Here is a 26,813-nt window from a genome sequence, read left to right as displayed (position 1 = left end):
ATTTCATATGTGCGTCATGTTTTTAAAGTGTTTAGGTAAAGTAGGTATTTCTCATACCTGATGCATCTGGAGGCTTTTTCTTCTTGTGGGATTTCAGGCCCTTGATGCTGAACTTGGCTTTGTCCTTAACATCCCTTATCCCATTGTCCTTCAGCTGACAGGAAGAGTGAGAGAGATGTACAAACATTAGACTGAAAGAAAACTGGACAACGATGCTAAATGTAACAGCGACTGTAAATAGAAGCGGTGGAATGAGAATACACTGGGTAAAAACAGACAGGACACAACAAGACATTTAAGAGATTCAAAAGTTGTTGCAGCTGAATGCACCTCCCATAACCAACAATTTGTGGTCAAGATGTTTTAACAATCTCTGAAAGCTATTATATTCCTTACAAATACAAGTAGACAGAACGTGGCACATTTCCAATAGCAACAGTGGAGTTATATGTTTCACTGCACATAAATAGATTTAGGTGTTCGTGGCCGTTGCTATGGTTGCCATCATAACTGAATCGTGGTTGGCATCTCATGGTGGAATGATCTTCTCCAAGCAGAGGGATAGTGCCTGAACATTAGATGCCCAGGAGGTACTACTAGGGCTTAAAGGGATCTGGACAAAAGTCGTGAACTACTTTTAAAGTTCCATTTGGGAAGCAGCCCATGTCATGAAGCTAACATTATCGAGGTTACACCTCAACTCCATGACCCATGTAGGGCATGTAGGACAACAGCACCTGCAGTGGATATAAAAAGTCTAAACATCCTTGTTAAAATGCCAGGTTTTTGTGATGTAAAAGAATGAGACAAAGATAAATCATGTCAGAACTTTTTCCACTCTAAATGTGACCTATAATGTGAACAATTCAATTGAAAAACAAACTGAAATCTTTCAGGGGGAAAAATGAAAAATCAAAACCTTACAATAACCTGGTTGCCTAAGTGTGCACACCCTCTTATAACTGGGGATGTGGCTGTGTTTAGAATTAACCACTCAAAATAAAACTCATGTTAAATAGAAGTCATTACACACCTGCCATGAAGTGACTCTGATTAATCACAAATAAAGTTCAGCTGTTCTAGTAGGATTTTCCTGACATTTTCTTAGTTGCATCTCAGAACAAAAGCCATGGTCCGCAGAGAGCTTCCATAGCATCAAAGGGATCCCATTGTTGAAAGATATCAGTCAGGAGAAGGGTACAAAATAATTTCCAAGGCATTATATATACCATGGAACACATTGAAGACAGTCATCATTAAGAAAATATGGCACAACAGCGACATTACCAAGAACTGGACATCCCTCCAAAATTGATGAAAAGATGAGAAGAGAACTGGCCTACAGCCATAGTAAAGGAACTGCAGGCATTTCTGGCAAGTACTGGCAGTGTGCTACATCAAAATCTCCCGTATTCTACATATGAATGGGCTATGGGATAGGGTGGCAAGACGGAAGCCTTTTCTCACAAAGAAAAACATCCAAGCCCAAAAAAACAAAAAAAAGTCTCCCAAAAGCACGTGGAAAAATGTGTTATGGTCTGAGGAAAACATAATTCCAAAAGGTATGTTTGGCGCAAAAACAACATTGCACATCACCCAAAGAACACCATACCCACAGTGAAGCATGGTGGTGGCAGCAATATGCTTTGGGGCTGTTTTTCTTCAGCTGGAACTGGTTACTAGGCAATTTTGGCAAAAAAAACCTTCAGGTGTCTGTTAGAAAGCTGAAGATGAAGAGGAAGTTCACCTTTCAGCACAACAACGACCCAAAGCACAAATCCAAATCCACAAAAGCATGGCTTCACCAGAAGCGTTAACGTTTTGGAATGGTCCAGCCAGAGCCCAGACCTGAATCCAATTGAACATCTGTGGGGTGATCTGAAGAGGGCTGTGCACAGGAGATGTCCTCTCAATCTGACAGATTTGGAGCTCTTTTGCAAAGAAGAGTGGGCAAATATTGCCATGTCAAGATGTGCCATGCTAATAGACTACTACCCAAAAAGACTGAGTGCTGTAATAAAATCAAAAGGTGCTTCAACAAAGTATTAGTTTAAGGGTGTGCACACTTATGCAAACAGGTTATTGCGAGTTTATAAATCCTCAAAGATTTCAGTTTGTTTTTCAATTGAATTGTTCATCTTATATGTCACATTAAAGGTGGCAGACGTTCTGACATGATTTATCTTTGTCTCATTCTTTTACATCACAAGAACCTGACATTTTAACAGGGGTGTGTAGATTTTTATATCCACTGTAGACACACACACACCCTTCCCATTATTAACCCAAATGCTTAACTTAAACGTAACCCTAAACATCACTAGGGAATATGAATAAAACCACGGTTCCCTGAAGAATCCTAACCATGTGTTAGGGTCATTGTGACTTAACCGTGTAGGGCCCTCATTGTTCCGTCCTTCAGTCCCTCCTGCAGGGAACCAGATTTGTATTAATAAAAAAAAACTTTAGTTGCTCAGAACAACACACTACGGGGACCAATACAATCACACCGCTAAACCGAAGTGATGATACGCTGAACTCGGCAGCCTTTAGAAGCCTGCCCAAAGTGAGAGTCTGAACACATCAGTGGCCCCCTAGGGCGATGCTGAATACGCAGGCCACCTATTCACCCCTCCTGGCCCAGCCAACAGAATACTATGGTTAAGCCGTGTGCTGTGACAGGGAGGCAGAAACGAGTGTGTCCTCGTGAGGCCCCGGATGCCCCAACAGCCATAATGCAGTGCACCTTCACCCTTTGCTGTTATGTTCCATGGAGACAACCGCCATGACTCAGTGAGGCAGTGGCTGTGTTGACAGATCCCTCCCCCGAACAGCTTTGGCAATGCAGACAAATAACTGGTCATAAAATACATGGACATAGCTGTGGAAATCTGGGGAGCAGAGATGGCCAACTGCTACTCTGGATATTATATCAGTACCAGGAGGGGAGCAACTCACTAACGATGACCACAAAAGGCACACCCCATGTCTGTTTTCAAATGAAGAACAAGGTGGAATTTGACCTTTTCCCCAAATCAGCTGTTCAATGTAAATAAAATCTGCACTTATCATCTAGTCCTTAAAAGCATGCCAGTTGACTTTTTAACCAGCTTTTTAATTGGGGCAATATTGTTCTACAATTGCACTGAACCTCCATATGTCCTCCATACCATGTTTGAAGTACAGCAAAACAGACTAAGCATGGTTGACATGCACAGTGTAATGACAACAATGTTAAGATCCCACCACAAGGCCAGCTGTCCAGCTGACTGACTGATGAATCATGTGGAGTCGCATATTCATGTCACATATTCAGAGGTTTACCTACTAAAACAATTCTCCTCTATGAATGTCTGGTACTCATTCTATGTGACTTCTAGTATCCTGAGACATTTTTGAAACTGGGAATTCATTTTCTATAATGCAAAAGATAATCCTAATCCTAACCCTCAGAAACAAAATATAATCATAATCCTAACCCTTAGAAACAAAAAAAATCCTAATCCTAACCCTCAAAGACTAAAGATAATCCTAATCCTAACCCTTCGAAACAAAATATAATCCTAATCCTAACCCTCAGAAACAAAAGGAGAACCCCAATCCCCAAAATACTATTAATTTCTGTCATTTTACAGTCCTTTCCTCAGCTGTATAGCTAATATGACCCGGGCATGGGTGAGTCATTACATTTTGAGTTGTGAATAACACAAGGCATCTAATACAGTACAACCCAGAAAAGCCTATGATGAAGACAACTCCCTTGGCTGCCCCACACAATGAAATGATAAAGGAAGGGACTATGAATCAGTCTCCATACATATGTAGGTTTGTGTATGCACCACCTCTGATACCTCAGGTGTCATTGGCCTGATTGGGACCATCATTTTGTGATCTTGCATTTTTCAAATCACACTATCACAACCCTAAACATGTTTGACCTGAGGTTAGAAATACAGTACATATGTCTCTTTCCTTAAAAGGAAAAAAAATCTCCTCAAGACTCACAAGACATCTGATACACATTTTAAGGGGTGGGAGTTTCACAAGCCCAAGCAACATCGGCACTATTTAGACCAAAAGAAAACCACAACGTACAAGCCCAGCCACATGTCACATAGTTAAACATGTAAGATGTACATCCCTATACACTAGCATGTTTAAGAGTGTCAGTGCATGTGTGTTTTGTATAGGGTCCCATTCACACTCACCTTCCTGGCCTTAAAGCCTCCAGTTTTATTAAACAACAGCTCAGCCAGCCGGGAACCTTTCACCATCTCTCCAATGAAGTTAATGACCTGATGCATGCCCTCCACCAGCCTCTCAATCCCTTCCAGCCTCCGCCCCTGTTGCTCCACCCGCCTGCTGGCCTCCTGCACCACCCCCTGGAGCTCTCTGCAAGCCTCAACCACTTCCTGGACCTGATTGTCCACCTTCAACTGGGTCTCGTCCCGGCTCTGGCCTACCACCGTGCCTCCAGACCCCCAGCCCCCAGCCCGAAGAGAGGCCACTTCCCGTCCCACGCCCCCTAGGTCCCGGGACAGGCCATCCAGCCGGGTGAGGACAGTCTCCTGGAGTTGGAGCAGATGCTCCATCTGGCTGCTTAGAGAGTCCATACGACTCTCTGTGTCTGTGCACCTCGCCTTCACAGTGTCTGGAGAGGAGGAGGTGTGGGGTTGGTAAGGTCCTGTTGTCAGCCTCTTCACAACCGGTTTCTGACCATGAAGAGGGTTAGGGTCATACACCTTGGCCAGCGAGTTGACCAGACTGGAGCTCATGGCGTGTTCTGCAGCAGAGCGGCTAAGCGCAATGTCCCCTCTCTTCACGCGCAGAGCTCTTTCCTACACAACACAAGCAAGCTCATAAAGTGGTCGACGTTCAGCGCAAATGTAACCGTCCTTATTGCTTCTTCGGGGAGCCAGATTGAATGTTCCTGTTCTCTATCTTAAAAATACACCTCTTTTAGAATCTAAACCATTAATTACAAAATATTTTGCACTTGTGCACTTACTGCAGCTGTAGCACTTCTCTTCCCTGCTCTCCTCAAACACAGAAATCTCTCTCTGTGGTAATCGTCCATCCACAAGCCTTTATCGAATTCAGTGTTCAACCACTGTCTCCAGTTCCCATTGGATTAAAGTCCAGTTCAACTGCCATCAATTCCCAAAGCCAAACATCCAGTCATCAGAGGAGACAGTGAGAAGAAAGATAACAGAGAGGCTCAGAGAGGAGGTCTACTGGTCAGTCTTTTCTCTACATGGCTCAACAGACGGATAGAATATCCAAATGTCTATTTAAGAATAGAATATGGGGCATAGAGGGTGTCCTCCAAAACACAGTGCAGCCCCCAGATTGGTCATCAGAGCCTGGCAGTGATGAGTGATCACTGGTGGGCACTAGAGGCTTGAGGTTAAGACCTAGCGGGTGAGGAAAGGGGATGCCGGGGATTGTTGTGTGACATATGACACACTTTAAAAGCTTCCAGCCAGGTGTCACAATCCTGAGAATGCTCTTTTGAAAATCAAATCTGCCAGCAACCTAGGGCAAAAAAACAATATAGTACTACAAACAGCTGCTGCAGTGAAGAATGAAAAAAGTGAGGTACAGTTCAGACCATTTGAACCTTGATGGATTATGGACTGGCTGGGTGTGTTTTTCTCTCACATTGTTCCAGTGTGTGTGTGTGTTTGTGTGTGTGTGTTTGTGTGTGTGTGTGTGTGTGTGTGCGCACTCGCACGCGTGTGTGTGTGTGTGTGTGTTGATGTGTTTGCATAGTTGTAGTAACAGGTTCTAGTGCACTTAAGGCCACTAGGACTATTAACCCTTCAAAAACTCAGGAGTATTTCAGAACCTCTCCAACACCCCCAATGGGTACGCTGTTTCCATCCAGAAGAGGATGTGATCGGGCAGAACAAATGAGAAGTACTGTCTCATCTGAGACTTCATTTGTAGGGTCAAATCTTTCCTGGACAAGCCTTCTTTCCGCATATCTCACTCCAAGTGTCAACTCCTGGTTTCATTCAAACATTTAAAGTTCACACTGAACCACATTGATATAAGACAATAAAAGAATTGCTGAGTAAATATTGATATTAACAGACAAGAGCAGCTGCATAGATTTCCAACTTCTATTCTAAAACATTTAAGTGAAAACTAGACTGACTATGCCAAATAACTGCTATATGAGTACAATTTAGACAAATACAACACTGCACCTAAAAAATATTAAGACAATGCAAATGCCCATGGACATCATTGTTTTTTGTCCACAAGGAATATTGATCTGAATACCTTGAAGACTATATGTAGAATGCTGAAACCATCTAAATGTTCAGATTGTACTAACCGGTGGGTTCTGTCTGATTGGTCCCAGTGACTGATGGGTTTCACCTTATTGGTCTATGTAACAAGGGCCATACCTAATGCAGGGTAAAGTGGATATGATTCACTTTTACCATCAGGAAGAGGTTGATCATGATTAAGTTGTGTGCCCGCTACTGTAGGTAATGTCTGAAATAAACTCACAAATCTCTGGTAGGTCACTGGACATCTTAAAATGTATAGATTAAGTTTAAAAATGAGCTTGCTTTTCACTGTACCTCAACTGTCTTTTAAGCCCCTGGACTGAACAGAATAGACTCGGACATATAGACAAATAGACGTTATTGTGTTGAACAGACATTATGTTGTAGCAAAGAACAGAAAATGTGTCCCCTGCTCGGTTCTCAACCTCCCAGACAACAGATACTTCAAAACTGTGTTCTGTGAATATTTGAAAAATATCCTGCGAATAAAATGATGATTGTAAGCTGTAAATGTGAACAAAACTATTTGTGAGCAAATAGCCATAAATGCCTTACGACTGTGGAATGTGCATTAATTGGGGGGGAGAATGTGTGTGGTGTATTCTGAGTTGGCAGAATTTTTTGACTATTTTCTTGCTTGTGGTTTTGTAAAAATACAATCCGTTCCTTCAGGCGCACGGCGATGATGTCATCCCGGCTGCTTTAGTATTTCCAGCAAGCAGCCATTTCTTGGGAAATCAATGTAAACAATAACGTTATGAAATGTGAGTATAACCTTTATTCATTTAACATATTGGATATGTTAAAATGTTCACCAAACGACCTTAATAGCTATGAATGCTAAATTGGATCATTGGGGATTTCATCTCGACATTAGTCCAGTAGCCAAACGAGCTAACAACGTTGGACACTGCTAACGGAACTGAACGTTATTTTGCCTGTAAATAATCTAGCTATCCGTTTTGCAATGCTGAAACGGAGGTCATACTAGCCAGCTAATGAGATCATGCGCTAATAATCTTTTTCAATATGTTGTAGTTCCCGGACAGGAAGTCATGGGTTTACAGGGATTTAATTGGAACTGACGCCAATATAGGTATTCTTAAATATTATCAATAATGATGTGGTTTCCTTGTCAATACAGTCACTACATGCATGCTGTCTCATTGTCTCATGCTGTCACTTGCTCACTGATCTGTTCCCTGCTTTACTGGGTTGTTGACGATTGGTTTGAAGGACAATGTAATAATTTAAATGAAAGGCTAAGCTTTTGTACTTGTATATTACATTAAACAATACGTCCATTGCAACAATTTCAATGTTTTTGTTATAGTTCATATATGGAAATCTGTCAATTCAATATACTGAACAAAATCTGTACATAAACATGTAGTGTTGGCCTCCTAATTGTTCATGCATCTGTATCTATATTACCAGTCATGGGAAATCCTTAGATTAGGGCCTAATTTATTTATTTCAATTGACCTATGATGTTATATGTATTGTAACTTAAGAAATGTCCTTGAAATTATTATATTTCGTTGTGTACAAAGCTCCTGACTGATTCATGTATATACGCTTGATCAAATTGCGTTATAACAGACATTTCAAATATCTTGTCTTAAAAACTTTTGGTGTGGGTTGGCTACTTGACATACTCAAGATCTTTATTCTATTCCCACTGATCGTACAGGGTAACAAGTATTTACCTCTTAACTAATAGCTGTCAAATGTATCATTACTGTTACTGAGCTTACATTAAATCTATTTCTTTTCTTTTTTTTACAGCAATGCCTTATGTGCTTTGGGATCTAACGAAGTTTTGGACGAGTTGGAGATAGCAATTATGGCATTAAAGATTTTTTATGCAGAAATACTGTACTAGTAAAAAGTTTGGAAACACTCATTAGTTTTACTGTTTTCCACATTGTAGAATAATAGTGAAGACAACTATGAAATAACACATGGAATCATGTAGCAACCAAAAAAGTGTTAAACAGATCTTAATACATTTCATATTCTAGATTCTTTAAAATAGCCACCCTTTGCCTTGACGACAGCTTCGCAAAATGTTGGTATTCTCTCAACCAGCTTTATGAGGTAGTCACATTGATTGCATTTTAATTAACAGGTGTGCCATGTTAAAAGTTAATTTGTGGAATTTCTTTCTTAATGTGTTTGAGCCAGTCGTTTGTGTTGTGACTAGGTAGGTTTTGTATACATTTTGTCTGTACTCTTGTAGTCCATATTATGGCAAGAACAGCTCAAATAAGCAAAGAGAAACGACAGTCCATCATTACTTTGAGACAGGAAGGTCAGTCAATACGGAAAATTTCAAGAACTTTGAACGTTTCTTCAAGTGCAGTCGCAAAAACCATCAAGCGCTGTGATGAAACTGGCTCTCATGAGGACCGCCACAGGAAAGGAAGACCCAGAGTTACCTCTGCTGCAGAGGATAAGTTAATTCGAGCTACCAGCCTTAGAAATCGCCAATTAACTGCACCTCAGATTGCTGCCAAAATCAATGCTTCACAGAGTTCAAGTAATAGACACATCTCATCGTCCACAGTTCAGAGGAGACTGCGTGAATCAGGCCTTCATGGTCAAATTGCTGCAAATAAACCACTCCTGAAGGACACCAGTGAGAAGAAGAAACTTGCTTGGACCAAGAAAAACAAGAAATTGACAGATGCACAAGAAATTGACTCCTTGCATGCACTGCATGTTTGAAAGCTTAGATTTTCTATTATAATATAAAAGTGTGGGGACTGAGACAGTGATTCCAAAACTTTTGTCCCCTTTTCTTGTAAATATTTAATGGTTGATTTTGAGGTATGTTTTGGATTATTGTCTTGATAAAACGTCCAACCTCTTCAGCTTTAGTTTCATGAATGTTATACATTAGTGTAGGATTTGTAGATATTCAGTTCGATCCATACTTTACTGTACACCCTTACAATATTACTAGTTACACTGGGTGCCATACAATCCCTAAGCATAATAGAGCTACCCCCATGCTTAACAGTTGGCAAGGTGTTCTTTTCTTGAAAGGTTTTACACTTTTTTCTCCTAATATTTCTTCTTTGGTTATGGTTAAACAATTTTAAAAAAATGAATCCCTCCAAAGTTAATTCTTCCAAAGATTCTGGCTTGTCAATGTATTTTGTGTGCCTACTTTAGGTGCTAAGGTTTATGATTAGATTTTAGAAAAATCTACCTTCTGAGAACTCTCCCATTCCTGTCCCTGTTGTGTAAGGTATAGTATGCTGCATTGTGGACCTGAAGACTACTCTATTGTATTAAACTTCGATCCACAGAAAGATTTGTTGTTAAATTATTTCTTTCCATTGGTGCCTGATTTAGAATACAAATGTTACTAACATTTTTGGACTGTCATGTTGCTTTTTTGTAATTGTAAAGTAACACTAAATAGATAATGTATGCTTAGAGTTGTTGAGAAAGCTTTTGGCCAACAAGGACAAACATTTTATTGGATTTATTTGGGTAAAAAAAGATACCACAATATGTGAATTGTATTCCTAGAATACAGCACTTACAATTATTATGTTCAAAACTGAACAAATGTTACCTCTGTATTATCATCCAATTTGTGAGATTACACAAAAGTATGTAAATAAAATTCTGTATTAAAAGTAAATACATATTTCCTGTTCAGCTGGAAAATGTGAACTTAATTTGTCCCAGAAGGCAGATGGCACAAAGCATAAGAAACATATATAATCCATCCATCCATCCATCCATCTTCTTCCGCTTATCCGGGGCCGGGTCGCGGGGGCAGCAGTCTAAGCAGGGATGCCCAGACTTCCCTCTCCCCAGACACTTCCTCCAGCTCTTCCGGGGGGACACCGAGGCGTTCCCAGGCCAGCCGGGAGACATAGTCCCTCCAGCGTGTCCTAGGTCTTCCCCGGGGTCTCCTCCCGGTGGGACGGGACCGGAACACCTTCCCAGGAAGGCATTCCGGAGCCATCCGAAAAAGATGCCCAAGCCACCTCAGCTGACCTCTCTCGATGTGGAGGAGCAGCGGCTCTACTCTGAGCTCCTCCCGGGTGACCGAGCTTCTCACCCTATCTCTAAGGGATCGCCCGGCCACCCTGCGGAGAAAGCTCATTTCGGCCACCTGTATCCGGGATCTTGTCCTTTCGGTCATGACCCAAAGCTCATGACCATAGGTGAGAGTAGGAACGTAGATTGACTGGTAAATCGAGAGCTTCGCCTTGCGGCTCAGCTCTTTCAGGTCCTGGTTAGAAGGGGCCAACACGACAACATCATCTGCAAAGAGCAGAGACGAAATTGTGTGGTCCCCAAACCTGACACCCTCCGGCCCCTGGCTGCGCCTAGAAATTCTGTCCATAAAAATTACGAACAGAACCGGTGACAAAGGGCAGCCCTGCCGGAGTCCAACATGCACTGGGAACAAGTCTGACTTACTGCCGGCAATGCGGACCAAGCTCCTGCTTCGGTTGTACAGGGACCTGACAGCCCTTAGCAAAGGACCCAGGACCCCATATTCCCCAAGCACCCTCCACAAGATGCCGCGAGGGACACAGTCGAATGCCTTCTCCAAATCCACAAAACACATGTGGATTGGTTGGGCAAACTCCCATGAACCCTCCAACACCCCGTAGAGGGTATAGAGCTGGTCCAGTGTTCCACGGCCCGGACGAAAACCACACTGTTCCTCCTGAATCCGAGGTTCTACTATCGGCCGTATTCTCCTCTCCAGTACCCTGGCATAGACTTTCCCGGGGAGGCTGAGAAGTGTGATCCCCCTATAGTTGGAACACACCCTCCGGTCCCCCTTCTTAAAAAGAGGGACCACCACCCCGGTCTGCCATCCCAGAGGCACTGTCCCCGACCGCCACGCGATGTTGCACAGGCGTGTCAACCAAGACAGCCCCACAACATCCAGAGACTTGAGGTACTCAGGGCGGATCTCATCCACCCCCGGTGCCTTGCCACCGAGGAGTTTCTTGACCACCGCATGGGGCATGGGGCTGGGGGTCGATGGTGAGTGGATGAAACGCGTTGGGCTGGGGGTCGATGGTGAGTGGATGAAAAGCATGTGGCTGGGGGTCGATGGTGAGTGGATGAAAAGCATGTGGCTGGGGGTCGATGGTGAATGGATGAATACGCTTGCTGATGGAGGACATACGGGGGCATGAAAAACATCCCTTAAAGGAGTAAAGTTGCTGTTACGCCCTGTTGACAACACTGCTGACACTGATATTCGGCTATGAAATCGCTGAGAAACTTCTGACTCTAGTCAAGAGTCGGTCTGTTGATGCAGATCAGAACATGATTTGTTCTGCTGACATTGAGGGAAAGGTGATTGTCCTGATGCCACAAAGCCAGTTTTCCTGCCTCCTTGCAGGCTGACTCACAGTTTTTGGTTATCAGGCCTACAGCCAGGGCGGTGTTTTTGAACTTGATGAAGTCGGTGTCGCCTCACAGTCGTGGTGAAACATTCAATCCTCACAGCTTGGATCTGCCCATCAGAAAGACCAGTATTGGGGGCCCCGAGCAGTGCAGTTTCATCACTCCAGCTGGGTGTTTGAATCCTGGTCGTGGTGTACCAACAAAGCCAGAGGGTCCAGTGGAGGCCAGAGAACCCCCGGCGTGGGTGGATGTCGGAAGCGGGCTTCTGTTTCACACCGCAATCTAAAGGCTCATTGTGGTAAGTTGGACACCTGCAAGCTCAATTGTGGCTGTTGGTTGGGGAATGTGTTATCTTTTAGCGGATTTGTGCCGGTGAATACTTCCTGGATGCATCAGAAGACTATTGGCCTCTACAGCTTGTAACAATATATTGTAGGATAACTGAATTAAACTTCAGTATTTACCCTAGCTAAGCATAGCTACACGTTCAGCACATTGCTACAATACACAAATAGCCATTGTTGCCTATTTCATTGTCTCCCCTTCTCTATTTTCACACTATTTTCAAGAGTGACAATGAAACGCTTTACATAACATACATCTTCTACATGTTCGTCCCCCCAGCCAGTCTCACTAACCTGTTGGTATGTGTTTGTCACTGATTATTTTTGTCCCTCATTAGAATTTATCAGTATGTCCTTTCATGGTCATTCAAACTGAACTGGTCCAGTGACGTCCGGACACGACCTTTTCTGTTTGTGATGTCTGAATGACGTTAGCACCGTGTGTAGCTATGAGATTGTTTCCATGTAGAGGTGGCTGGTGACGTCAGTCATGCATTTACTGCAAAGCAACACACTGATCTCAGTCAGGGCAAGCACGCACGCGCACATGCACATTCACATACACACACGCGCAGACATACAATGTCCAGTGTTGGAATGTGAACCATAGATGGGAGATGTGCTATGTGGATGGACAAAGGAGTTTGTGTGTGTGTGTGTGTGTGTGTGTGTGTGTGAGTTTCCAGGAATTATTTAATTTAGCTTTGTTCAGAAACTAGGTAGCCATAAACCATATGTTTTTTAAAAGTGGTATTCTGGGTAAATGCTTCACTATGACCCCAGTATGATCAGTCAGACTTCTCTTCTCCTAGCCCAGACACACACAAACACCAAGGCACCCTAAGAAGGACAGGTCGTTAAAAGATTAAGAACTCCAGCCTCTCTGTTACCACTGGTGAAACTTGAGACACTTAACACATACCGCACTCATAACAGGATATTATTTAGAAACATACTGATCATGCTGTACCTTCCTCTGCTGGCTTCCGCCAAGCAGTCCTCAAAGGACATGCTCTATTCTGATGTATGCCAGCCAAGTCTATTTTCTATTCTTTTCTCACCTGTAAGCAAATCTTAAATGGTAAATCTGAGCTAATTAGCTAAAGGACCATCTCTCATCTTCACCGCTGCTGATTGGTTATCAGAGAGATGCCCCAAGGGTTTCTTAGAATCACTAATTTGATTCTACAATGACCTCTGAAACAACTGGCACCCTACATGAAGAAAAGAAAATACTGCATAAAATATTACGAATACTAAGCTATATTGTTGACCAAAAAAAGTAATTGTTATATTGAATTAATAGAATTGCTGAGAAATATTTATTTATTTAACAAGTAATATGTCGGTCTAATAGGTACCATTCTAATATGTCGGTCTAATAGGTACCATTCTAATATGTCGGACTAATAGGTACCATTCTAATATGTGTCTAATAGGTACCATTCTAATATGTCTAATAGGTACCATTCTAATATGTGTCTAATAGGTACCATTCTAATATGTCGGTCTAATAGGTACCATTCTAATATGTGTCTAATAGGTACCATTCTAATATGTCTAATAGGTACCATTCTAATATGTCGGTCTAATAGGTACCATTCTAATATGTGTCTAATAGGTACCATTCTAATATGTCGGTCTAATAGGTACCATTCTAATATGTCGGTCTAATAGGTACCATTCTAATATGTCGGTCTAATAGGTACCATTCTAATATGTCGGTCTAATAGGTACCATTCTAATATGTGTCTAATAGGTACCATTCTAATATGTCGGTCTAATAGGTACCATTCTAATATGTCGGTCTAATAGGTACCATTCTAATATGTCGGTCTAATAGGTACCATTCTAATATGTGTCTAATAGGTACCATTCTAATATGTCGGTCTAATAGGTACCATTCTAATATATCGGTCTAATAGGTACCATTCTAATATGTCTGTCTAATAGGTACCATTCTAATATGTGTCTAATAGGTACCATTCTAATATGTCGGTCTAATAGGTACCATTCTAATATATCGGTCTAATAGGTACCATTCTAATATGTCTGTCTAATAGGTACCATTCTAATATGTGTCTAATAGGTACCATTCTAATATGTGTCTAATAGGTACCATTCTAATATGTCGGTCTAATAGGTACCATTCTAATATATCGGTCTAATAGGTACCATTCTAATATGTCTGTCTAATAGGTACCATTCTAATATATCGGTCTAATAGGTACCATTCTAATATGTCGGTCTAATAGGTACCATTCTAATATGTCGGTCTAATAGGTACCATTCTAATATATCGGTCTAATAGGTACCATTCTAATATGTCGGTCTAATAGGTACCATTCTAATATGTGTCTAATAGGTACCATTCTAATATGTCGGTCTAATAGGTACCATTCTAATATGTCAGTCTAATAGGTACCATTCTAATATGTGTCTAATAGGTACCATTCTAATATGTCGGTCTAATAGGTACCATTCTAATATGTCGGACTAATAGGTACCATTCTAATATGTCGGTCTAATAGGTACCATTCTAATATGTCGGTCTAATAGGTACCATTCTAATATGTCGGTCTAATAGGTACCATTCTAATATGTCGGTCTAATGCAGTGTCTCCTAACCTTTTTCAGTTACTGTACCCCCAAAATGTTTTTGCACTGCTTTCAGTACCCCTGAAGTACACCCTCATGTTAATTTCACACCTCTCTATGAGTGTTTTCAAGTACCCCCTGTGGAGAGGCCAAGTACCCCCAGGGGTCCTAGCACCCCTGGTTGGGAACCACTGGTCTAATAGGTACCATTCCAGTCAGAGGAAACTAAGTGTTGCACCTGTTCTTCCCCACCACTAGATGTCAGGAGAGACACATTAACGTCTGAGGAAGCTCCAGAATTGGCCTCATGCCATTCACACTAAATGAGCAATCCATTGGAGTCTCTGGATTTTGGTGTCAGACAATTATTCATCAGAGAAGCATTCCTCTGTTTGGTTGAATACTTAGAAATAAAAGTATCTCCTGTCCATATTTTCTGATGTTTAGTTGCATATGGACTTCCTCTTCAGACTTTATGTCAATTTCTTCACACCTACCTACCTTTTTAATTTTGTTATCTCTTTCAAATCAATATATGTCTTTCAAATTTGTCTGTCATTTACAAATCTATCTATCTCGTTTTTTAAAAGCCCACTGCGCTGACAGCCAATAAAAGGGGAACGCAGTGGAATACCTCTTTTAGTGCCGGCTGTGGCTGCATGTCAGTCAAAAGCTCAATTGAAACCTATTCTCCACTCTTTTTCCCTCCCCCTCCTTCCTCCATGCCTAGTGCTTCATGGGTGATATACCTCCAAATAACTAACACACAGCATACGCTGGTGACCAGACTCAATTATTTTTTTAGATAATGTGACCAGCCTTTTAGCATTTTCAATGGTTACAATTCATTATTAAGTTTCCACTAGTGACAAGCCTTTTTCGTGTTTTTGCTCATGACCAGAAGTTATTGCCTATACTGAACAAAATTGGCCAATTAATATTGTATTTTAAATACAATTTGAAATGTAACCCCTCACACTACTTTAAAAAGAATACAAACAATGTTATTTTTAACTAGTGACCTACCTCTCCTGTGTTTTAACTAGTCACCAACCTTCCTTGTATTTTAACTAGTGAACAATCTCTCCCGTGTTTTAACTTGTGACCAACCTCACCTGTATTTTAACTAGTGACCAACCTTCCTTGTGTTTTAACTAGTGACCAACCTCTCCCATGTTTTAACTAGTGACCAATCTCACCTGTATATTAACTCGTGACCAACCTTCCTTGTGTTTTAACTAGTGACCAACCTCTCCTGTGTTTAAACTAGTGACCCACCTCCCCTGTGTTTTAACTAGTGACCAACCACAACTGTATTTTAACTAGTGAGCCACCTTGCCTGTGATTTTGCTGGTGACAGGTAATGGAGAAGACCCAGTTGGAGTCTCATCTCAAATAAACAACCACACCACCCATACACACTGCCACGTGCATAAGATACTACCGGTGTACCTACACAGTAAAAGCTACCTGTTTGCTGTGTGTGTGTTTGTACAGGGTGCACCTGTTTGTGTCTTTGTGTCTCTGTGTTCTGCATTCTGTCTGTCAAGCAGTAGAACATAGACTGATCTGCATTAGTAATGAGTTATGCCAATGCTCTGTTACTAGACACCAGAGAGAGGCCACAGGGAAGATGACTCCTTTGGGTGAAAACAGAATATTCCTACAAGATCCCCGTTCCACAGAGAGAGGGAAGACCGGAATTGTGAGAAACACGGGAAACAGAGAGACACGTAGAAGAGGAGCGAGTGGAAAAGGGTTTGAGACAGACAGACAGAAACAGACACCTTCAGGATAACATGACATTCAGCAAAATTAAGGGACATTAAATATGAGAGGGACAGAAGCCAGACTTGTCCCTTAACTAACACAGTGATAGCGGAGATGCTACTGACATCACAGACCTCCCAGAACCACATACTGACATACCACGCCGTGTCCTAATACATACCAGCCACATACTGACATACCACGCCGTGTCCTAATACATACCAGCCACATACTGACATACCACGCCGTGTCCTAATACATACCAGCCACATACTGACATACCACGCCGTGTCCTAATACATACCAGCCACATACTGACATACCACGCCGTGTCCTAATACATACCAGCCACATACTGACATACCACGCCGTGTCCTAATACATACCAGCCACATACTGACATACCACGCCGTGTCCTAATACATACCAGCCACATACTGACATACCACGCCGTGTCCTAATACATACCAGCCACATACTGACATACCACGCCGTGTCCTAATACATACCAGCCACATACTGACATACCACGCCGTGTCCTAATACATACCAGCCACATACTGACATACCACGCCGTGTCCTAATACATACCAGCCACATACTGACATACCACGCCGTGTCCTAATACATACCAGCCACATACTGACATACCACGCCGTGTCCTAATACATACCAGCCACATACTGACATACCACGCCGTGTCCTAATACATACCAGCCACATACTGACATACCACGCCGTGTCCTAATACATACCAGCCACATACTGACATACCACGCCGTTTCCTAATACATACCAGCCACATACTGACATACCACGCCGTGTCCTAATACATACCAGCCACATACTGACATACCACGCCGTGTCCTAATACATACCAGCCACATACTGACATACCACGCCGTGTCCTAATACATACCAGCCACATACTGACATACCACGCCGTGTCCTAATACATACCAGCCACATACTGACATACCACGCCGTGTCCTAATACATACCAGCCACATACTGACATACCACGCCGTGTCCTAATACATACCAGCCACATACTGACATACCACGCCGTGTCCTAATACATACCAGCCACATACTGACATACCACGCCGTGTCCTAATACATACCAGCCACATACTGACATACCACGCCGTGTCCTAATACATACCAGCCACATACTGACATACCACGCCGTGTCCTAATACATACCAGCCACATACTGACATACCACGCCGTGTCCTAATACATACCAGCCACATACTGACATACCACGCCGTGTCCTAATACATACCAGCCACATACTGACATACCACGCCGTGTCCTAATACATACCAGCCACATACTGACATACCACGCCGTGTCCTAATACATACCAGCCACATACTCCCTAACTCCATTAGACCCTCTTTTTCAGTCCTCTGAAACCCAAACCTGACATATCTGTTTCTTACTCGGTTTAGTTAGTCAATCATTTTCCCACTAACTCTTCTATTCCTCTCCCCACACTTTTGCATTCATTTCGGAGTAAGTCAAATCCATCCAGTTATGTAGACATGGGGGCCAGGAGGAGAGAGATCCACTCACATTAAGACACAAGGTGCAGTGGGAAAGCTCTCTTCCTATTACACACTATTACGCAGTACTTTAAGACTGAATAATAACATTACAGTCATTTAATAAATTATGAAAATGTCACCATCACAACCTAAACAAAAGGTTTTCCCATCTCTTGACACAAAGTATACACACACACACACGTATAAACATTATACAGTATTTTAGTCTTGAGACTGACAACGGCCGGGCACATTTCTGGAACCACGTATCCCACAACCTTCCATCAGCTGTTCTGTCGGTACACACAGATGTAAACTGAAACCTTGCATAAAGAATATTTACATTTAGGCATTTCTCTCTTGGTTCTTTCTTGTTTGATCTTTTTGTCTTTACTTAAGCTCAGTTTTGAAAACGAGTCCATCACGTTTTTAACCAGATTTGACTATCAACTCTAAATGTTTAGATGCTATAATTTGACTATTAGATCGAAAATGTTTCTTCATCTTATTATTTGACTATTAGAACCAATATGTTTATTTGAAAAAAAGACAAGACTTAACTGAGAAATTGGCCAAACAAGATTTGACATAAAGCTCAAAATGGTAGGTTTAAAAAGTAGTTTCTTAATTACAAAAGTTCCATAATGCTCTTGTTTACTGTCTTATAGTTTAAAAAGGGGTTGGGGTTTTAACATGATATATTACTGTATATATTTCCTAAAATGTATTGGACTACTTGAGACAATAGGTTATTTTGTGATATAAACATAAAAAATGATACTCAAACCACATCCCAGACTGTTGTCAATGGGTGTGGTTGATGTGTTACGCTTAAACTGCTCAATTACACAAAATGTATAGAAAAACAGCAACTCCAGCTGACTCACCTTCTAAAAATATATCTTTAAAGGAACAGTTTTTCCCAATTGTAATGAGAGTTGTGTTCAATAGGTCTACCCACAACAGAGACAGAAGTTTTAAGTTTGTCATCATCCACATTGCAGATCACATTTGAATCTTTTCGTAGCCAAGCACTTACCATAGATTATTAATGACACTAACGTTGTCAGAGGCACAACAGCAACTCTAATCCCTGAGACTAGTAAAGAATTAGGGCATATCACCCATGGGTCCTCTCCAAATACTATTGCAGCACCCTCCAGAGCATCATAACAGGCGGTATCACAGACTGACATGGGTACATGACAGCAGGGCCCAACCAGGACATCCAGTTGGGCCCTGTTGAAGAGGCCCAATGCCCTGGAGCCGTGCTCCCGCCCAACCAGGACATCCAGTGAAAACCATATCTGATTATCAAGGAGAATGTTGATACTGTTGGTCAGAAAAAGACGATACAGAAGCATTGGGTCTCATACTAAGAGGTTCAGAGACAATTTCTAAACATATGAAACAGATGCAAATGGCACCTCTTTTTGTAGAATGACCCAGATGCTTAAAGTCATGCAAAGTTATAATGTGTTGATGTTTACAGTGACAGTGGCAATTATGCTATAAAATACCACTGTGACTTAGATAGCCCTCTGCTATAACTGCCAAATATATATTTCTTTCATATCAAATGGGCAGAGTTAATTCAATTACGGTATCAATTTCAGGACTTGTCCTTCAAGGGGTTGGGAGGAAAAAAATAATCAACATATGGACCCACTTAACCCAATCTACAATGGTTACAGAGAGTGGAAGGATGTGATAGAGACATGACCACGTGACAAGCGTGTGTGTGTGTGATGATATCTTTTTCCATGGGCTGTCCCAGTGCATTTTGGCATGAGCTCAAACTGACCCTCCTCACTACACTAGTCCACAGATGGATGAGGCAGACATTGTTTGGCAGATTTTGCCGGTCACTGCATTCAAATGATACTTCTGGTAATTTTTGTTTAATTTATTTATTTTTGTTTAAAGGAATAGTTTGTCCAGATTTCATATTTTTCTTAAAGTTCACTTACAGTACCAAGAGAGATTCCAGAAGGCACAATCATTTTTGCAAACAATCCATTATTCAGCTCTGTACCAGGCTGAATCTCAAATCGCATACTTGCATATTATATTGTATGCCAGATTAGTATGCGAGAAGATTATTATGTCTCAGCCCACAGATGAGATCAGCCCGGGTACTTTGCCTTTGCGTCAGGCTTCCGCCACTTTTTGGGGGTAAGCAGCCCAATCCAACTTCTTTGCCAATTAATTCAGACAAAATAAGAAAAACAAATACTAACTAGCTAACATCTTTTAGCTATTAGAAGCATAAACACTATGCCCAGTCAGGCAAACAATTATTTTATGTTTTTGCCAATATATAGAGAAAACTCAGTGTCCATTCAGTCTGCCTCCGTCAAAGTGGGTGAACGACCCAACCCAGTGGTTGTCATCCTGATAGGCTATATACAACTACCTTATTGAATCTCCAGATAATGTATTTATGAGATCTGTCACTTTATATTACTGTTTTGGTGGTCTGTCCAATGTGACTTTACTGTAAACAAATTAAATCGCAAACATGTTTAGCAAGCTAACTAGCTAGCACCCTGCAACTATAAGGTAGGCTACAAATGAATGATGTGTATTGCTACAATAGTTTGTAATGAACAATTATATCTTTTGATTAATTTAATTATTGATTCAATTCCTTATCATTTTCTTATCATGGCATTAATGCAGCTTTTAGACACACCTTTAATTGGGTTTATAACGACGATAATCATAACATAAAATCACTTCAGGGAAGTACATTTTTAGAGTGGCCTTTTATTGTGGCCAGCCTAAGGCACACCTGTGCAATAATCATGCTGTCTAATCAGTATCTTGACATGCCACACCTGTGAGGTGGATGGATTATCTCGGCAAAGGAGAAGTGCTCATTAACACTTGTGAAAATTATTTGAAAGAAATAGGCCTTTTGTGTACATAGGGAAAGTCTTAGATCTTTGAGTTCAGCTGATGATAAATGGGGGCAAACAAGAAAGTGTTGCATTTATAATTTTGTTCAGTGTAAATTTTCTAACTTGGTGTTATGTTAATGCGTCACAAAATCCTCTAATGTTGAGAAGCAATTTTATGATGAGGTAGTATATCCCAAATGGTCCCAATACTGGCATGCCAGTTTACTGTCTACTAAACTGTATGTACTTTACTATCATCTGCGATGTGCGTACTTGTAGTATGCGATTTGAGAGTCAACCCAGACTGTACTTGGCATTATTAGCATCATCCAAATTCCTGAATGGAGACGGTTTGTATCGCAAAGCTGCATTGCAAGCAGAAAACTGCATTCAGAAATCTGTCGCCATAGCATAATTTTTTTTAAACTGTATGCTGACAAAACCGCCAGTGGAATTGGTTGGATTCAAACTGGCACTAGTGAACTATTTCCTACAGCCACTATACACAGCTTCCTTTCTTCAGCAGTGATGTCATCAAGGTGAGCGTGAACCTTAACCTCAAAAAGCTGTGTGATGATAGATTGCTTCGCCTAGCTTTATAAAACTTCTGCTAGTTTACACTTATGTATTATTGCTATATTTTTGCTTTATATATTTCTTAATTCTTACTACGTAAATGCGGTGTGCCATGTCACATTAACTTAATTGTACAGGATGACGCTGTGTTATTTGGTGCATTTGATAAACTTTGAACTTCTGTATTTCCTTTGTTTGTATTGATGTCAACTTCTGCCTGCTCGTGGATCTGGAGTTGAAATTCAATTCTACCCACTCTGCAATAGGGATAATAACTATTAACAAGTCATATTGTGGGATTGTCAATGGAGCAACTCAACTTCGCCAACGAGACATACCATTTTTGATGGAAACATATTAATACAAGGATCATATTAAAAGTTTACTTAGAAGAGGACTAAAGGCGAATGCAATTCCATCAATAATATCAAAGACGAAATAGGCCACTTGCTTTCTAGCTAGGGAATTTTTGTTTACTGTGATGCATACAATTACTCTTCCAGAACGAATGTGTAGATTGATACAATCAGGGGCAAACATTTTATATAAAGTTTGGAGGGGACAATTACATAAAATGTTCACAAGAGCCATTTTTGAGGGGGACACCAAAAGTAGTGCTGTAATACTGTTTTAGTTTGCACCATTGGTTTGCTTGCTACTGTAGCTCTGCAAATTCAGCTATTGTGTGTGAACCCTAGCAACATAAAACAAATTTACTGGATTAGCCTCATGTTAGCTACGTGCATTGAGTCCCTTTTAGTTGGTAGACACGAACACTGTCACCTTGCCAGTTAAGGAACACTACATACACTGCACTGCAAGCTTCTCTCATTGACTCAAGTTCAAACAGCTGCAAAAGCTGGTTGATGTTACCATAACTTGCTAGCAAACATCAGCTAACCGCTAACTAACAAAGTGTGACCTGTAATTCAATGCAAAGAAAATGAAGGCTGGTGACAGTTAGAAATGTTTTTATTGTATTGAGTGGTAGAAGTAAAGAAATGTCTAACATATCCTTTGTTTGAACTACTTACTGAAAGTCTCCCACCAACGACAGACAGTCAGATTCCCAGGATGGGGGGGTCATGTCCCCCCTGGGATTTCCGCATATGGATACAATTGTGAACAAAACTGACTGGTAAACACAGGAAGTACCAATCTTTTTGAAATTACAATTATATTGCAAAAAGAAAACTTTATTTCGAGGTAAACACCACCACATGTTTTAGTTTGGAGTGTTTTAGAGTAGCTTGCAATTCAGGTTTACGATAGCGGTTCTAATTGCACTAATTACTGACTGAGACAGAGCTGTATAATGGATTGTTTAAAAAAATGATACTGTGTGCCAGAAGGACAAACTCGGGGTAAGGGGACTGTCACCGAAATATGATTTTTGGATGAAACATAAACTAGCCAGTGAATAACACAATCCAGTATTAAAGTAATGAAAAATTGAACTGTGAACTGTCGGGCTTATACAGCTTGAGAGCTTGTAAAAAAGGTGCAGTGGCTTCAGTGATGTCATTCTAACAACTCCCTGCTAACAATCAACTCCACGATGACATCTATCAATGACTGACTTGAGTTGTGCCCGTATGCTGGATGACTGCACTGGAGTAATGTTCCTCCCATGATTTTGATCATCAGCTGCACTTCTGGTTTGCTAATACTCTTAAAGCAGACATTTTCTTTCCAGATCTTACTTCTAGGAGGCTGTATGAACTTAATGCTGTGTGTAAACTAAATGCAGCCACTGCCAACTTCAGGTCACATGGACATAGCTCAGATGAGAGATGTCAGGGTCAGATATTTCCAACGCCTGTGACGTGATCAATCAAATCCAACATATCAAAGTCCTCTAGCCAGCGTGTGGTGTTGCCTGGGAATCTGTCGTCACTATGACGGCCTAGAATCATAGAAACGCATTGACCAAGCCAGATAGCTCACAGTCAAATGCAAATGAAGCATTACACGACGGATTACCATACACAGATTATCTCTAGTACTGGATTTTAAAGCATGCTCAACCTCTACTGACAGTGATTTTTAATCAAGTCTCATTTTGAATAATACCTACAAATGTTTGTGTAAAACCGACAAATGTTAATTAAAAGAAATTGGAATTCAAAATGACAACAAACTAGTCAGTATATCATACAAAGACAAACTTGTTCCAGGTCCAGCACATGTGGACCTGGAACACCTTTCATTAGAATTCAGCCTCACTTTTTCTGTGGGTGAGTAACCTATTTGCCAAACATAGCGAGGCATCGTGGAGCAGAATTTCTGAGCCAGCCACTTCACGCTACCAGCTGACAGCCTACCACACTTCTCTGTGATAGAGATTTAATTAAACAAGATATGCCTTGTTATTGGGCGAGGGGCCTCAGCATGCATGTCTAGTCGTTATGGGTTAACATTTCTGTTTGGGTGTTAACCAGTCAACATCGTTCCGCCCACAGGCTCACTTGTTACTGTGACTCCCTGTCCTCTCTTTACAGTGTTTCCATCAGGACAGGACAGATGAAAAATAACTAAAATACTTAGCAGAGAATTTGTTCCAAATAGTTAAAATATCGAATTGGGTCAACGGGTGAACATAACCTCTGCTAGTGGATTGTAGAAACAACACCTGCAGGCCTGAGCGAACCTTTAACACCGTTAACATTTAACGTTTAACATTACATTTCTTTAACAGCATTCCTGCAATTACAGCGGATGCCTCAACCAGCCATCACAGTTTATTCTGGCTCGGTAATATGAAGGAAGCCATAAAGACAGCAGACAGGACTAGCTATGTTTACCTGTACATCTGGAGGGGGCGTGTCTCCATCCCCCTTCCTCTTGTAGGTAAATAAATTCCAGATCCGTCTCCATAGGAATGAGGCCACCAGACACACGCCCCCTATTATCCAAATATTCTTGTCGCTCAAGATGTTTTCCATGCTGATGGCTGATGGTTGCAGACCTCAGGGTCAAACTGCTCTTCCTGCTCCTCGTCTCAGGGCTGGATTATTCCCGCCTGTTCCCGTCTTGAAAACCGCGCCGATCGGCTGCGGGCTGAGGTTGTTGACATGGGCACGACAGTGGGTTTCGGGCATCAACAGAGAATAGCGAAGCCCATTTCTGTCCCTGGCCAATCTGAGTGCTCAAACACCCAACCACTCCTCCCACTCAGAACAGAATGAAAGTGTCTTCTCTGCCCAGTCACGATGTTTCACATGCCCCCCTCCACGGCTCAGTCCCCCAGAGAACTAAAAGCAGATAACATGCCGTCTCAGTGACAAGTGGGGGACAGGTGTGTGAGTGTCCGCTACCGTTGGCTGGCTGACATAGCGTGTTCACAGAAACCAAGAGACCATGTCTGTGTTCAAAATGGCATACCTTTCCCCTCACCCTACGGGGCCAGAGTCAAGAGTTTTCCACTCTGGGGTAGGGTGGCATTTGGGACAGGGAACATGCCTGGTATCCTTTAACTTCATACACAGCACTTCATACATGAACAGTACGTGTGTGTTCTCAAGGTGCAAAGTATATCTGTTGTGTGTGTGTGTGTCTCTCCCTTACACACACGCCATATGTACCTACTGCCTTAAAATGGGAATGGGAATATTTTGTATCAATCTACAGTGGGGAGAACAAGTATTTGATACACTGCCGATTTTGCAGGTTTTCCCCTTAAAAGGCAAATAGAAGTCTGTAATTTTTATCATAGATACAAAAAAACAGAAAATCACATTGTATGATTTTTAAGAAATGAATTTGCATTTTAATGCATTACATAAGTATTTGATACCTCAGAAAAGCAGAAATTCATATTTGGTACAGAAACCTTTGTTTGCAATTACAGAGATCATACGTTTCCTGTAGTTCTTGACCAGGTTTGCACACACTGCAGCAGGGATTTAGGCCCACTCCTCCATACATACCTTCTCCAGATCCTTCAGGTTTCGGGGCTGTCGCTGGGCAATACAGACTTTCAGCTCCCTCCAAAGATTTTCTATTGGGTTCAGGTCTGGAGACTGGCTAGGCCACTCCAGGACCTTGAGATGCTTCTTACGGAGCCACTCTTTAGTTGCCCTGGCTGTGTGTTTCGGGTCGTTGTCATACTGGAAGACCCAGCCACAACCCATCTTCAATGCTCTTACTGAGGGAAGGAGATGGTGGCCAAGATCTCACGATACATGGCCCCATCCATCCTCCCCTCAATATGGTGCAGTCGTCCTGTCCCCTTTGCAGAAAAGCATCCCCAAAGAATGATGTTTCCACCTCCATGCTTCACGGTTGGGATGGTGTTCTTGGGGTTGTACTCATCCTTCTTCTTCCTCCAAACACGGCGAGTGGAGTTTAGACCAAAAAGATACATTTTTGTCTCATCAGACCACACAACCTTCTCCCATTCCTCCTCTGTATCATCCAGAAGGTCATTGGCAAACTTCACAGGGGCCTGGACATGCGCTGGCTTGAGCAGGGGGACCTTGCGTGCGCTGCAGGATTTTAGTCCATGACGGCATAGTGTGTTACTAATGGTTTTCTTTGAGACTGTGGTCCCAGCTCTCTTCAGGTCATTGACCAGGTCCTGCCGTGTAGTTCTGGGCTGATCCCTCACTTTCCTCATGATCATTGATGCCCCATGAGGTGAGATCTTGCATGGAGCCCCAGACCGAGGGAAACTGACCGTCATCTTGAACTTCTTCCATTTTCTAATAATTGCGGCAACAGTTGTTGCCTTCTCACCAAGCTGCTTGCCTATTGTCCTGTAGCCCATCCCAGCCTTGTGCAGGTCTACAATTTTATCCCTGATGTCCTTACACAGCTCTCTGGTTTTGGCCATTGTGGAGAGGTTGGAGTCTGTTTGATTGAGTGTGTGGACATGTGTCTTTTATACAGGTAACGAGTTCAAACAGGTGCAGTTAATAAAGGTAATGAGTGGAGAACAGGAGGGCTTCTTAAAGAAAAATGAACAGGTCTGTGAGAGCCGGAATTCTTACTGGTTGCTAGGTGATCAAATACTTATGCAATAAAATGCAAATTAATTATAAAAAAAATCATACAATGTGATTTTCTGGATTCCATCTCTCACAGTTGAAGTGCACCTATGATAAAAATTACAGACCTCTACATGCTTTAAGTAGGAAAATCTGCAAAACCTGCAGTGTATCAAATAATTGTTCTCCCCACTGTATGTTAACCTACCACACAAAACTTCAAACTGAGGGGGCAGCATCATTTTATGGGTGTGTTCATCTGAATGGACTTGGGAGTTTGTCAAATTGTCCTGTAGATATTTACACAGATATCAAAACATTGAGGTGGTGGATGCCTACACGAAATGGATCTAATGATCCCATATGAAACAAATGGTTTAAG

General features: G+C 41.7%; 1 protein-coding gene and 1 long non-coding RNA gene across 4 annotated transcripts in view; one reads left to right on the top strand and one right to left on the bottom strand.

Moving 5' to 3' along the window:
* mylk4b (myosin light chain kinase family, member 4b) overlaps positions 1–26,813 on the bottom strand; it is a 52,321-nt gene that overhangs the window by 7,669 nt on the left and 17,839 nt on the right. Inside the window, exons 1-2 of one of the 3 annotated variants that reach the window (XM_020048710.2) lie at positions 24,248–24,642; positions 58–154 (exon numbers count right to left, since the gene is read on the bottom strand). In XM_020048710.2, coding sequence (XP_019904269.2) covers positions 58–154; positions 24,248–24,388 — 238 coding nt within the window. In that variant the 5' untranslated portion in view covers positions 24,389–24,642. Of the gene's footprint in view, positions 1–57; positions 155–4,208; positions 5,243–24,247; positions 24,643–26,813 lie in introns of those variants that run through there. The other 2 variants (XM_020048708.2, XM_020048709.2) reach the window with 2 other exon arrangements.
* LOC105026390 lies at positions 6,982–9,622 on the top strand. The gene is made up of 3 exons (XR_002197037.3): positions 6,982–7,066; positions 7,341–7,398; positions 8,091–9,622. It is a non-coding gene; the product is annotated as an uncharacterized LOC105026390 (long non-coding RNA).

Source organism: Esox lucius, chromosome 8, assembly GCF_011004845.1.
Source record: "Esox lucius isolate fEsoLuc1 chromosome 8, fEsoLuc1.pri, whole genome shotgun sequence".
Lineage (NCBI taxonomy): Eukaryota > Metazoa > Chordata > Actinopteri > Esociformes > Esocidae > Esox > Esox lucius.
This window is presented reverse-complemented; position numbering and strand designations above follow the sequence as displayed.